This window comes from Triturus cristatus, chromosome 10 (assembly GCF_964204655.1).
Source record: "Triturus cristatus chromosome 10, aTriCri1.1, whole genome shotgun sequence".
NCBI classification, from domain to species: Eukaryota; Metazoa; Chordata; class Amphibia; order Caudata; family Salamandridae; genus Triturus; species Triturus cristatus.
This window is the reverse complement of record NC_140593.1, coordinates 91,033,171-91,044,736: the sequence shown is the minus strand read 5'-3', so window position 1 is coordinate 91,044,736 and position 11,566 is coordinate 91,033,171. Positions and strand designations below refer to the sequence as shown.

Below are 11,566 nucleotides of genomic sequence, written 5' to 3'. Positions count from 1 at the left end.
GTGCAGTCTGCAGCCTGCTCAGAGCTCCTCGCGCTGACCCAGGGCAGGACTGAAGAGAAACAAAGTAACAAGTTACATTGTTTCTCTTCAGTCAGAGCCCGGCCGGAAAAGGGATGGGGCTGGGGGCCCCAGAGAGAGCATTACCCACAAGGCACAGCCTCTGAGAAGGGACGAGGCAACAGAGTGTTGGCGGAGAAGGTTTGAAGCTCCAGGGACAGGACTCTGCTGGGACACATTGGAAGGTAAGCAAGCATTGGAAATGCAATTGGCTTCGCAGTCTCCCTGGATGGCACAGAGTGTTTCCTCTGTGGCCTGCAGTGTCCCCGATGCTGATAGTGAACATGGAAAAGTTCCCAGATCTCCACAGAAGAGAGAAAAAAAATTGGCTCAAGAATATTTGAAAATGGATGTACGTGTAGAAAATGACAGAGAATACTTTTTTAAATAGTTCAATATAGCGTAAGCTCGCCCCCAAGGTATTGGAGCGCTTTACACGAGCACCAGTTACATTACATGGATATTTCTTTTTCTATGCAGCGCAGGAAAAAATAAGTTTGTTTATTCCTATCACCTTTCCTGACCCCTGCAGCTGCTTATCACATCAGGCTGTGACACAAAGTTTGACTAATGGTGTAGGTAAGAGAATGTGTTACCATTTGATTTCTTTTTAAAATATGCACAGGCCCAGCAGGACACATACTTTGTGTGTGCTTCATTTAAACAGTTTTTATCATTATCATGGCCGATGCAGGACAACAATAAGACAATGCAAAATGCCCTGATAACGCTGGTGCTAAATGATCCTGCTGGAGACAAATCATTTGTCTGTTAGTAGTTTTTAAATGCAGATGAACTGTATTTTATGTGGAAGCTCAGTGGGTTATGCCTTTGTCACAGAGATCCTTGTGCTACTTGCAGTTCAGTAGTTACAATCCTAACATAGGACAGTGACCAATGACCTGTCATCAAACAGCTGCAGACAAACATGAATGGTATAGTTAGAACTTCTCTTTCTTTTTTTGTGATACAGTTAGAACTTATCCAGTCTTTCATTATTCTAATGTTGCTAAAATGAGTAAGTGTGGGCAGATATACATTTTTATCAGTAAAGCTGACCCCCATGGAATACTCTTTAAATCCTGAGCTTGTGTTTCCCCAGACCAAACCCTCTTAAAATATACTGCTCACCAGTATGGATGACATGTGATTCATACACCTTGTAATCCTCATTGGCTTATGTGACATTCCCTGTAGACTGATTTACATACTTGTATGATTCACTGTCTCTGTATAATGTGTGCGTGGTGTAAAGTACTGACACACACTACTCTGATATGAGTAGCGCTACACAACAAATGAAATGCATATGAGAGAGGCGCTACGTAAAGATGAGGAGCACTGTTGGAGGGTTACACAAGGCCACACTTATTTTTTAAGCACGGGGTTATTAAGTGATTTGCCCAGAATCACAGGATGTTGAACCAACGCTGAGACTCGAGCATGATCCCCCAGTTCCAAAGCCAGCATCTCTGGCTGTTATGCCACATTCCATTTGTATCAGTGGTCTTCCCAGCTGCAAAGGAAGGGAGAACATGTCTGTGGTTGTTGCACATTTTTGAGCGACATTTGAGACCAAGTGCAAAACTATCTGGAGCCTTCAGCAAAATTCTATTTTTATGTTTTTTGCTCCCTCCTTAGAATTAATTGGTAATATTTGATGCTTTTGGTGTCAATTTGGCACTGTCTGGTGCTGGCACCCTCGGCACCTGCCTAGTATTATTAACTCGCTTTATCATCAGCCCTTTATTTACTTTTAGACTCTGGCCATGGGCGTACATACCAATGGTTCAGCATGTGCAGTGGCATCGGGTCCTAGGAATGGGAGGGGCACACTGACTATAGCTTTCTTTCACTACCCAACCAGGAGCCAGGGAGCAATTTTCACCTCCTTAAATGAGGGCGTGTGAGGCTCGTGCTACGCCACTGACTCCAGCTTAACTGAAAAACTCACATTTTAGGGGCCTCCAGAGTACTATAGAGTTGGGGAAAGTCATTCCCAGGTTCCACAGCACAGAACCTTCATTTTCTTTTTTTTAAATACATTTTAGGTATCCAGTTTCTGCCCATGCTGTGCACTTTTTATTTTATGTTTGTTTTGCTATGAATTCTATTTCTTGTTATTCACATTGGTAATATTTTTTATTGAAGAATCCAATAAAGAGCAGGTTATGAATTGGTACTTAAAGTCTAATGATGCATAGAATGAGCCCAGAACAGCAACGAAATGCTAAAAATAATAGAGATATATTCAGGGAAATGAATGGGACTGGAGTGTAGCAAACTATCACCAGAGTCATATGGGAGAGAGTAGGACACACATAAGAATGGAAGGACATTGTGGGTCGGAAGGGGAGAATCCATGTAAGATGTCATATCTAATAAGCGTTGGCAAAGCCAATTGGTCTGACGTTGGTTGGAGGACTATTGGCTGTACCATTGTATGTTTCTTTTGCTGTAGTTTATTATGAATTTATTGTTCCAAGATGGCTAATGGATGCTGAGAGAAGAAAGACATGAAGGAATCATTGAAATACGAAAGGATGTAAATACAGCGGGTGGACAGCGGTGTATGAGAGACAATGAAATACTTCAGGGTGTAAATACAGTGGGTGGACAGTGGTGTATGAGAGACAATGAATTACAGGGTGTAAATACTGCAGGTGGACAGTGGTGTATAAGAGACAATGAAATACTAAAGGGTGTAAATGCAGTGGGTGGACAGTGGTGTATGAGAGACAATGAAATACTACAGGGTGTAAATACAGTGGGTGGACAGTGGTGTATGAGAGACAGTGAAATATGAAAGGGTGTAAATACAGCAGGTGGACAGTTATGTATAACAGACAATGAAATACTACAGGGTGTAAATACAGTGGGTGGATAGAAATGTATGAGCGACAATGAAATACAGGGTGTAAATACTGTAGGTGGACAGTGGTGAATAGGAGACAATGAAATACTACAGGGCGTAAATACAGTAGGTGGACAGTGGTGTATGAGAGACAATGAAATGCGAAAGGGTGTAAATACTGTAAGTGGACAGTGGTGTATGAGATACAATGAAATATTACAGGGTGTAAATACAGTGGGTGGACAGCGGTGTATGAGAGACAATGAAATACAGGGTGTAAATACAGTGGGTGCAACAGCAGTGTATGAGAGACAATGAATTACAGGGTGTAAATACAGTAGGTGGACAGTGGTGTATGAGAGACAATGAATTACAGGGTGTAAATACAGTAGGTGGACAGTGGTGAATGAGAGACAATGAACTACTACAGGGTGTAAATACAGTAGGTGGACAGTGGTGAATAAGAGACAATGAAATACTACAGGGTGTAAATACAGTAGGTGGACAGCGGTGTATGAGAGACAATGAAATACAGGGTGTAAATACAGTGGGTGGGACAGCGGTGTATGAGAGACAATGAATTACAGGGTGTAAATACAGTAGGTGGACAGCGGTGAATAAGAGAGAATGAAATACTGGGTGTAAATACAGTAGGTGGACAGTGGTGCATAAGACAATGAAATACTGGGTGTAAATACAGAAGGTGGACAAGGGTGAATGAGAGACAATGAAATACTACAGGGTGTAACTACAGTAGGTGGACAGTGGTGAATAAGAGACAATGAAATACTACAGGGTGTAAATACAGTGGGTGGACAGTGGTGAATGAGAACCAATGAAATACTACAGGGTGTAAATACAGTGGGTGGACAGCGGTGTATGAGAGACAATGAACTACAGGGTGTAAATACAGTAGGTGGACAGTGGTGTATGAGAGACAATGAAATACTAAAGGGTGTAAATACAGTAGGTGGACAGTGGTGAATAAGAGACAATGAAATACTGGGTGTAAATACAGTAGGTGGACAGCGGTGAATAAGAGACAATGAGATACCTAAGGGTGTAAATACAGTGGGTGGACAGTGGTGTATGAGAGACAATGAAATACAGGGTGTAAATACAGTAGGTGGACAGCGGTGAATAAGAGACTATGAAATACTGGGTGTAAATGCAGTAGGTGGACTGTGGTGAATAAGACAATGAAATACTGGGTGTAAATACTGTAGGTGGACAGTGGTGAATAGGAGACAATGAAATACTACAGGGCGTAAATACAGTAGGTGGACAGTGGTGTATGAGAGACTATGAAATACTGGGTGTAAATGCAGTAGGTGGACTGTGGTGAATAAGACAATGAAATACAGGGTGTAAATACTGTAGGTGGACAGTGGTGAATAGGAGACAATGAAATACTACAGGGCGTAAATACAGTAGGTGGACAGTGGTGTATGAGAGACAATGAAATGCGAAAGGGTGTAAATACTGTAAGTGGACAGTGGTGTATGAGATACAATGAAATATTACAGGGTGTAAATACAGTGGGTGGACAGCGGTGTATGAGAGACAATGAAATACAGGGTGTAAATACAGTGGGTGCAACAGCAGTGTATGAGAGACAATGAATTACAGGGTGTAAATACAGTAGGTGGACAGTGGTGTATGAGAGACAATGAATTACAGGGTGTAAATACAGTAGGTGGACAGTGGTGAATGAGAGACAATGAACTACTACAGGGTGTAAATACAGTAGGTGGACAGTGGTGAATAAGAGACAATGAAATACTACAGGGTGTAAATACAGTAGGTGGACAGCGGTGTATGAGAGACAATGAAATACAGGGTGTAAATACAGTGGGTGGGACAGCGGTGTATGAGAGACAATGAATTACAGGGTGTAAATACAGTAGGTGGACAGCGGTGAATAAGAGAGAATGAAATACTGGGTGTAAATACAGTAGGTGGACAGTGGTGCATAAGACAATGAAATACTTGGTGTAAATACAGAAGGTGGACAAGGGTGAATGAGAGACAATGAAATACTACAGGGTGTAACTACAGTAGGTGGACAGTGGTGAATAAGAGACAATGAAATACTACAGGGTGTAAATACAGTGGGTGGACAGTGGTGAATGAGAACCAATGAAATACTACAGGGTGTAAATACAGTGGGTGGACAGCGGTGTATGAGAGACAATGAACTACAGGGTGTAAATACAGTAGGTGGACAGTGGTGTATGAGAGACAATGAAATACTAAAGGGTGTAAATACAGTAGGTGGACAGTGGTGAATAAGAGACAATGAAATACTGGGTGTAAATACAGTAGGTGGACAGCGGTGAATAAGAGACAATGAGATACCTAAGGGTGTAAATACAGTGGGTGGACAGTGGTGTATGAGAGACAATGAAATACAGGGTGTAAATACAGTAGGTGGACAGCGGTGAATAAGAGACTATGAAATACTGGGTGTAAATGCAGTAGGTGGACTGTGGTGAATAAGACAATGAAATACTGGGTGTAAGTACAGTAGGTGGACAGTGGTGTATGAGAGACAAATAAATACTACTGGGTGTAAATACAGTAGGTGGACAGTGGTGTATGAGAGACAATGAAATACTACAGGGTGTAAATACAGTAGGTGGACAGTGGTGAATGAGAGACAATGAAATACTACAGGGCGTAAATAAGGTTGCACAACATAGACTTGAATTAACACAGGGCAGGGAGTAAACACAGTGGGCTCTGAAGTCGTGACCCTCAGCTGTCCTGCAGAGAACTGTACTCAAGTGCCCCATCGTCAATTTCATACCCCGCATCACGCATAAAGGTCAAGCAATTTTTATTCTCTAAAATTTCTCCCCATACTTCCCTAAATAAGTAACCATTCCAGGATGGTTGATATGCATTTGACCTGTAGAAGGGTACAGGGGACATATGGGTGTCCTTGTGTACTGTGGGAAGGGCTGTGACGAGAGGGGGTGGACTGTTAGAGACACACAAGGAAGCCGTTCATATCTTTCTCTCTCTTTTCCATTGTGCCTGCGACATGCCTTTGTGTAGAAGGTGGACAAGGGTGAATGAGAGATAATGAAATACTACAGGGTGTAAATAAAGTAGGTGGACAGTGGTGCATAAGACAATGAAATACTGGGTGTAAATACAGAAGGTGGACAGTGGTGAATAAGAGACAATGAAATACTACAGGGTGTAAATACAGTGGGTGGACAGTGGTGAATGAGAACCAATGAAATACTACAGGGTGTAAATACAGTGGGTGGACAGCGGTGTATGAGAGACAATGAATTACAGGGTGTAAATACAGTAGGTGGACAGTGGTGTATGAGAGACAATGAAATACTAAAGGGTGTAAATACAGTAGGTGGACAGTGGTGAATAAGAGACAATGAAATACTGGGTGTAAATACAGAAGGTGGTCAGTGGTGAATGAGATACAATGAAATACTACAGGGTGTAAATACAGTGGGTGGACAGTGGTGTATGAGAGACAATGAAATACAGGGTGTAAATACAGTAGGTGGACAGTGGTGCATAAGACGATGAAATGCTGGGTGTAAATACAGAAGGTGGACAGTGGTGAATAAGAGACAAAGAAATACTGGGTGTAAATACAGTAGGTGGACAGTGGTGAATGAGAGACAATGAAATACTACAGGGTGTAAATACAGTGGGTGGACAGTGGTGTATGAGAGACAATGAAATACAGGGTCTGAATACAGTAGGTGGACAGTGGTGCATAAGACAATGAAATACTGGGTGTAAATACAGAAGGTGGACAGTGGTGAATAAGAGACAATAAAATACTGGGTGTAAATACAGTAGGTGGACAGTGGTGCATAAGACAATGAAATAATGGGTGTAAATACAGAAGGTGGACAAGGGTGAATGAGAGATAATGAAATACTACAGGGTGTAAATACAGTAGGTGGACAGTGGTGAATAAGAGACAATGAAATACTAAAGGGTGTAAATACAGTAGGTGGACAGTGGTGAATAAGAGACAATGAAATACTACAGGGTGTAAATACAGTGGGTGGACAGTGGTGAATGAGAACCAATGAAATACTACAGGGTGTAAATACAGTGGGTGGACAGCGGTGTATGAGAGACAATGAATTACAGGGTGTAAATACAGTAGGTGGACAGTGGTGTATGAGAGACAATGAAATACTAAAGGGTGTAAATACAGTAGGTGGACAGTGGTGAATAAGAGACAATGAAATACTACAGGGTGTAAATACAGTGGGTGGACAGTGGTGAATGAGAACCAATGAAATACTACAGGGTGTAAATACAGTGGGTGGACAGCGGTGTATGAGAGACAATGAACTACAGGGTGTAAATACAGTAGGTGGACAGTGGTGTATGAGAGACAATGAAATACTAAAGGGTGTAAATACAGTAGGTGGACAGTGGTGAATAAGAGACAATGAAATACTGGGTGTAAATACAGTAGGTGGACAGCGGTGAATAAGAGACAATGAGATACCTAAGGGTGTAAATACAGTGGGTGGACAGTGGTGTATGAGAGACAATGAAATACAGGGTGTAAATACAGTAGGTGGACAGCGGTGAATAAGAGACTATGAAATACTGGGTGTAAATGCAGTAGGTGGACTGTGGTGAATAAGACAATGAAATACTGGGTGTAAGTACAGTAGGTGGACAGTGGTGTATGAGAGACAAATAAATACTACTGGGTGTAAATACAGTAGGTGGACAGTGGTGTATGAGAGACAATGAAATACTACAGGGTGTAAATACAGTAGGTGGACAGTGGTGAATGAGAGACAATGAAATACTACAGGGCGTAAATAAGGTTGCACAACATAGACTTGAATTAACACAGGGCAGGGAGTAAACACAGTGGGCTCTGAAGTCGTGACCCTCAGCTGTCCTGCAGAGAACTGTACTCAAGTGCCCCATCGTCAATTTCATACCCCGCATCACGCATAAAGGTCAAGCAATTTTTATTCTCTAAAATTTCTCCCCATACTTCCCTAAATAAGTAACCATTCCAGGATGGTTGATATGCATTTGACCTGTAGAAGGGTACAGGGGACATATGGGTGTCCTTGTGTACTGTGGGAAGGGCTGTGACGAGAGGGGGCGGACTGTTAGAGACAAACAAGGACCTGTTCATATCTTTCTCTCTCTTTTCCATTGTGCCTGCGATATGCCTTTGTGTAGAAAAAACTATCACTAGGTAAAGAGGGGAGCTTGTCACAGCCACTAGTGAGATTCTACAGAGCTACCCCATTTCAACACCTGCAATGTTCCATGATTGTGTACTTAATAAATAAAATAACATGACATAATGTTGGCCCTGCCATAATGGTGGCACATATCGGCCCAATGTGCTCACCCATGGTATAATGGAGCCCAAACCAGGTAAAATGCGGGCGCTGGCATACTAGTGGTAATTCCTGTCTGATTGCTTGGTGCACAGTCCTCATACTTGCTTCGGCATAATGGCGGTAATTCTTGGCATAAGATTGGCGCATATGACATGCAACTATGACACATAGATATTCAAGGTGGAATCCAAAACTGTCTGTATGTACCGCGGTGCCCGAGCAACTTTGGGTGATGCCCGGAGGAGCTGTCCTATGCAGCTATAGAGGAGTTTGGCTCTGGTTCACCCCTTGGCCGCCACCTACCCAGCCGGACATCGGACATTGTTTTCCTTGTCTCCACGTTGTGTTTCTTTTCCCTCCCCCACCTCCTCCCTCCGTGATTCTTTGTCTGCCTTCCCTTTTCCAGCCTGACTCTCCTGTGTCACCTGAAGTACCTTCCCCCTTACCGTTTTTTTTTTCTAATGTTATGCTATGCTTTTGTAATTCATGTAACTTTTGTAACTCCAACAACTGATGTAACAATGTTCTGAAACAATGTCCTACTTCATGTAAAGCGCTCTGATACCTCCGGGTCTAGCCAGCGCTATATAAAACTTTTCAAACAAACAAACAAACAAGGCGGAATCTATCATGTGTTTTAGTGGTTCATGACAATAATTGAACTTTTTCACAAAAAAGATAACTTCTTGATTTATGTAAATTGAAATTATTTTTCAAGAAGGCAAAGCTGGTGTTTAATAGCAAAATACGTCTGCTTTCATAAACTGACAAGCTGATATTTTGGAGACAAATGACTGAATTTATTTAAAGCTGAAATTTGAGTGGTTAAAGGGCCCACTTGGGAAAGCCAACCCCGAACACACCTCTTTCACTTTGGTGTGCTTGCTGTACTCACTTCCTTCTTCAACTTGGTTCTCAGCTTTTCGTTTCACCACTTTTAGAATTCACCAGCCGCCACTGGTGCATGCGCAGCAGGCCCCCGACCTGAGAACTCCTAACTGAATCCGGAGCGTGGGGGGCCCCCTCCATATTCTTTGCATGGGGGCCCCCTCAAGTTTCGTTACGCCACTGTTGCCCGACACTTGTGCCGCATGACCAATGTAATTATGCTCTGTCTTGTCAGAATAACTGATGTTGCCGCTCCAAAGTAATGATGCGTTACTGTATTTAGTTATTTTGAATAAGGAACTGTGTCCGTACTTGCTTGTACTTGTACGAAATGGGCCGGTTAAATATCTGGTACACCCCTATTTCCCTGACTCTCCTCTATTAAAACTCTTTTAACTGTTCTTTCCCCACACTTTAAGCCGGGTCAGGTTTATCAATAATGAGCAGATACTTGGCCGCGTTCCACAGTCAGTGTCTTGGCTTCCTCGCCCCCACACACACGATTTTCCCTTACCTCGCTCATGTTAATTCCCCTGCACCTCCATACACTAGGAGTTGACTCGCATCTAGATAGTTGCATGGTTATGGTATTTTCCTCCTTATACCGTTGCATTAGCCTAAGAGATTTGGGGATTTCACCATTTCATTTTATTACTCACTTCCGGTCCGCAGTTACGGACCACGGTTGGCATTGTAGTCTTTGCACTTCCATGAGCTACAAATGAACGCCCTACGCAGGGACCGCACTTCCGGTCGACTCCGCGGTGGTCCTCACAAGCAGCGGACCCACTGCGCGAATCCTCAAGCCACAGGTGAGGCTCCAGACTCCACAGGTGCCCGCTTACTTATGCTGGCCACCTGATCCCGTGTAACCATTTCCGTTACTCCCCATTCAATCTCTCCAGCTCCACTCGCGGGTACCCCAACCTGGGCCCTGCACTGGAGCCTCTCGCCACATGATCCAGGCACCCCCAAGGGAGGTATTCTCCCACTCTTCTCTACAACGAAATTGAAATGTACGTCCTCCATGCCAGATATACCTGGTGTCTCGGGTGTTACTGAGACGATATGACTCGCTGATTCCCGCTCCACCTAACACTTTCCAGTCCAGTGTCTCACACAGGCCCGGCTCCAGGAATTTTTATTTGGGTGGGCCAAGGGCAGGGGCGTAGGAGACCCTAAAATTCTGGGGGGACAGGGACAACCTTGTGCACTTTCCAGTGACCCTATACAAATCACCGCCCGTTAAACAAATACAATCGCATACTTTCGAAGTGAAATATTGAGAAAAGCAGGCATGTAGTCACAGTTTGCATGTATGCTTTATTGTTATTTACATTCATATAGTAATGAGACCAAATGTTTAAAAAAAACATATATACGAATCTTGCATCTTAATGCACAAAGCAAACAAAGGCCGCTGACTTAGGGTGGGGTGTTGTGTTTGCAAGTGCATTAGGGTTTGAAAAGTACCTGCTGCTGCATTCCTGGTCTCCAGCACTTTTCAGGCAACAATAAAAATGTGAAGATAGCTTTGGTGATTAATGTTCTTTTTTTGAGAGAGATCGAAGGCTTGTCTAGTGAAAGTTTTAATTCAATAGGTCAGTGAGTTACTGCTTTTGTCTGAGATATTCTTTTGGTATTTGAAGTTTATAAGTTAAAATCCTAACATTGAACAGTGAGCTATTAACCGTCATCAAAGAGCTGCATAAAAACTCCACTGTATAGATTAGAACGTTATGATTTTTCCCCAGTCTTTCCCTATCCTAATGTTGGAAAATGGGTTCATTAGGATAGAAATCAATTCTGATTATTGAAGAGAACCCCCCCAACCATGGTGTTATGTTTTACATTCTGAGTTTGTGTTTCTCTAGTGTTGCAAAGCCGCCCTGGGCACTCCCCAACTTTTTGCTTACTGGTGGTACCTGACTGACTGACCCTGGCCTCTGCCTAAACAGCCAGTGCTATTCTGAAAGAGGCACTTAAAAATACAGTGAAAACACCCACATACACTAGGGTGCACTATGGGTTAGGGTACCCCTATGATTGGCATGACCTCTCCTATAAGGCCCTAGTACATAAAAGGGCAGGGGGATTAGAACTACATTTAAGTCCCTAGAATATAATAAGGCATGGCAGTTTAGAGGCCAGCAGCCCTTTCTGCGCTTGATTGTGTGCACTGCTGAAGCCTGAGGTCAGTTTAAAAGTAGCCCTGTGTTATAGGGCTGCTTTTAAAATACAAATTGTGCCCAAACTCGACTTTTGGGTTTGGGGAACTTACAAATTGATCAACTACAATGTTGGGGCAAAATTAAGTGGAAACATGTTTTCCACTTAACTATGGCTGTATCATATTTGCCACATAATACATCATCTGCTGCATAATCTAACG

General features: G+C 42.9%; 1 protein-coding gene across 1 annotated transcript in view; it reads left to right on the top strand.

Moving 5' to 3' along the window:
* Positions 1-9,857: 9,857 nt before the first annotated feature.
* The window catches only part of LOC146788929 (uncharacterized), a 95,354-nt gene continuing 93,645 nt past the window's right edge, over positions 9,858-11,566 (top strand). The window contains exon 1 of the mRNA XM_085630986.1: positions 9,858-9,986. Coding sequence (XP_085487112.1) covers positions 9,896-9,986 — 91 coding nt within the window. The 5' untranslated portion in view covers positions 9,858-9,895. The remainder of the gene's footprint in view (positions 9,987-11,566) is intronic.